Source organism: Pan troglodytes, chromosome 6 (assembly GCF_028858775.2).
Source record: "Pan troglodytes isolate AG18354 chromosome 6, NHGRI_mPanTro3-v2.0_pri, whole genome shotgun sequence".
Classification (NCBI taxonomy): Eukaryota; Metazoa; Chordata; class Mammalia; order Primates; family Hominidae; genus Pan; species Pan troglodytes.
Genome location: NC_072404.2, coordinates 71,460,275 through 71,461,038, shown reverse-complemented (window position 1 = coordinate 71,461,038; position 764 = coordinate 71,460,275). Strand labels below are relative to the sequence as shown.

General features: G+C 40.2%; 1 protein-coding gene across 1 annotated transcript; it reads right to left on the bottom strand.

Annotated features, from left to right (window-relative positions):
• Window positions 1-265: 265 nt before the first annotated feature.
• Window positions 266-468, bottom strand: LOC112207706 (translation machinery-associated protein 7-like). Its single transcript, XM_054656346.1, has one exon. It carries the CDS (start codon window positions 458-460, stop codon window positions 266-268), a length of 195 nt encoding a protein of 64 aa, XP_054512321.1. The 5' UTR covers window positions 461-468.
• Window positions 469-764: the final 296 nt, after the last annotated feature.

Below are 764 nucleotides of genomic sequence, written 5' to 3'. Positions count from 1 at the left end.
GTTGGCCAGGCTGGTTGAACTCCTGATCTCAAGTGATCCACCACCTCGGCATCCCAAAGTACTGAGAATACAGGCATGAGCCACTGCGCCTGGCATTTATTTATTTATTTATTTATTTCACAAAAGTTTTTTCTTAAATGTACAACAGCTCCAAGACAACACTTAATTCCAGCTATAGGTGGCAAAAGGTGTTATGGCAGGGAATACAGATGTTTCAATATGGATGAAATAAAGGGTTACCATTTCCTCAGGCACAAGCAACAGCTCACTTTTTGGCAAATTTCTTAATTCCACCTGTGGCCAGGGGCCACTTCCCCATGGCCTTCATGTTTAGCTCCTCGAGTTTCTTCTGCTCCTCTTTTTGTTTCTGCTTGAAAGCCTTATCTTCCTCGTCCTTCTCCTTGGCCTGCTTCTTGGGCTGTTTCAGGGCCTTCTTCTTGCCACCTTTGCTGCCAGACATGGTGCCTGCCATCCATTCCCCACCCATGGCCTTTATGTTTTATAAATATATAGAGATGGGGCTTTGTCATATATATATATATAAAATAACTAAACTCCTAGAATAAGTTTATTGTTTAATATCTGGTTTCCTAGAATTATGAAAATAATCTATACTTTAAGCAAATTCATGTGACATCACTAAATTTTACATACGATGATAAAAACTTCAGAAGTACAGAAAAGGATTTACTACTTAAAACTATGGGCCAACATTTGAGGAGGCTAAGGCAGGAGGATTGCTTGAGCCCAGAAGTTCAAGATCA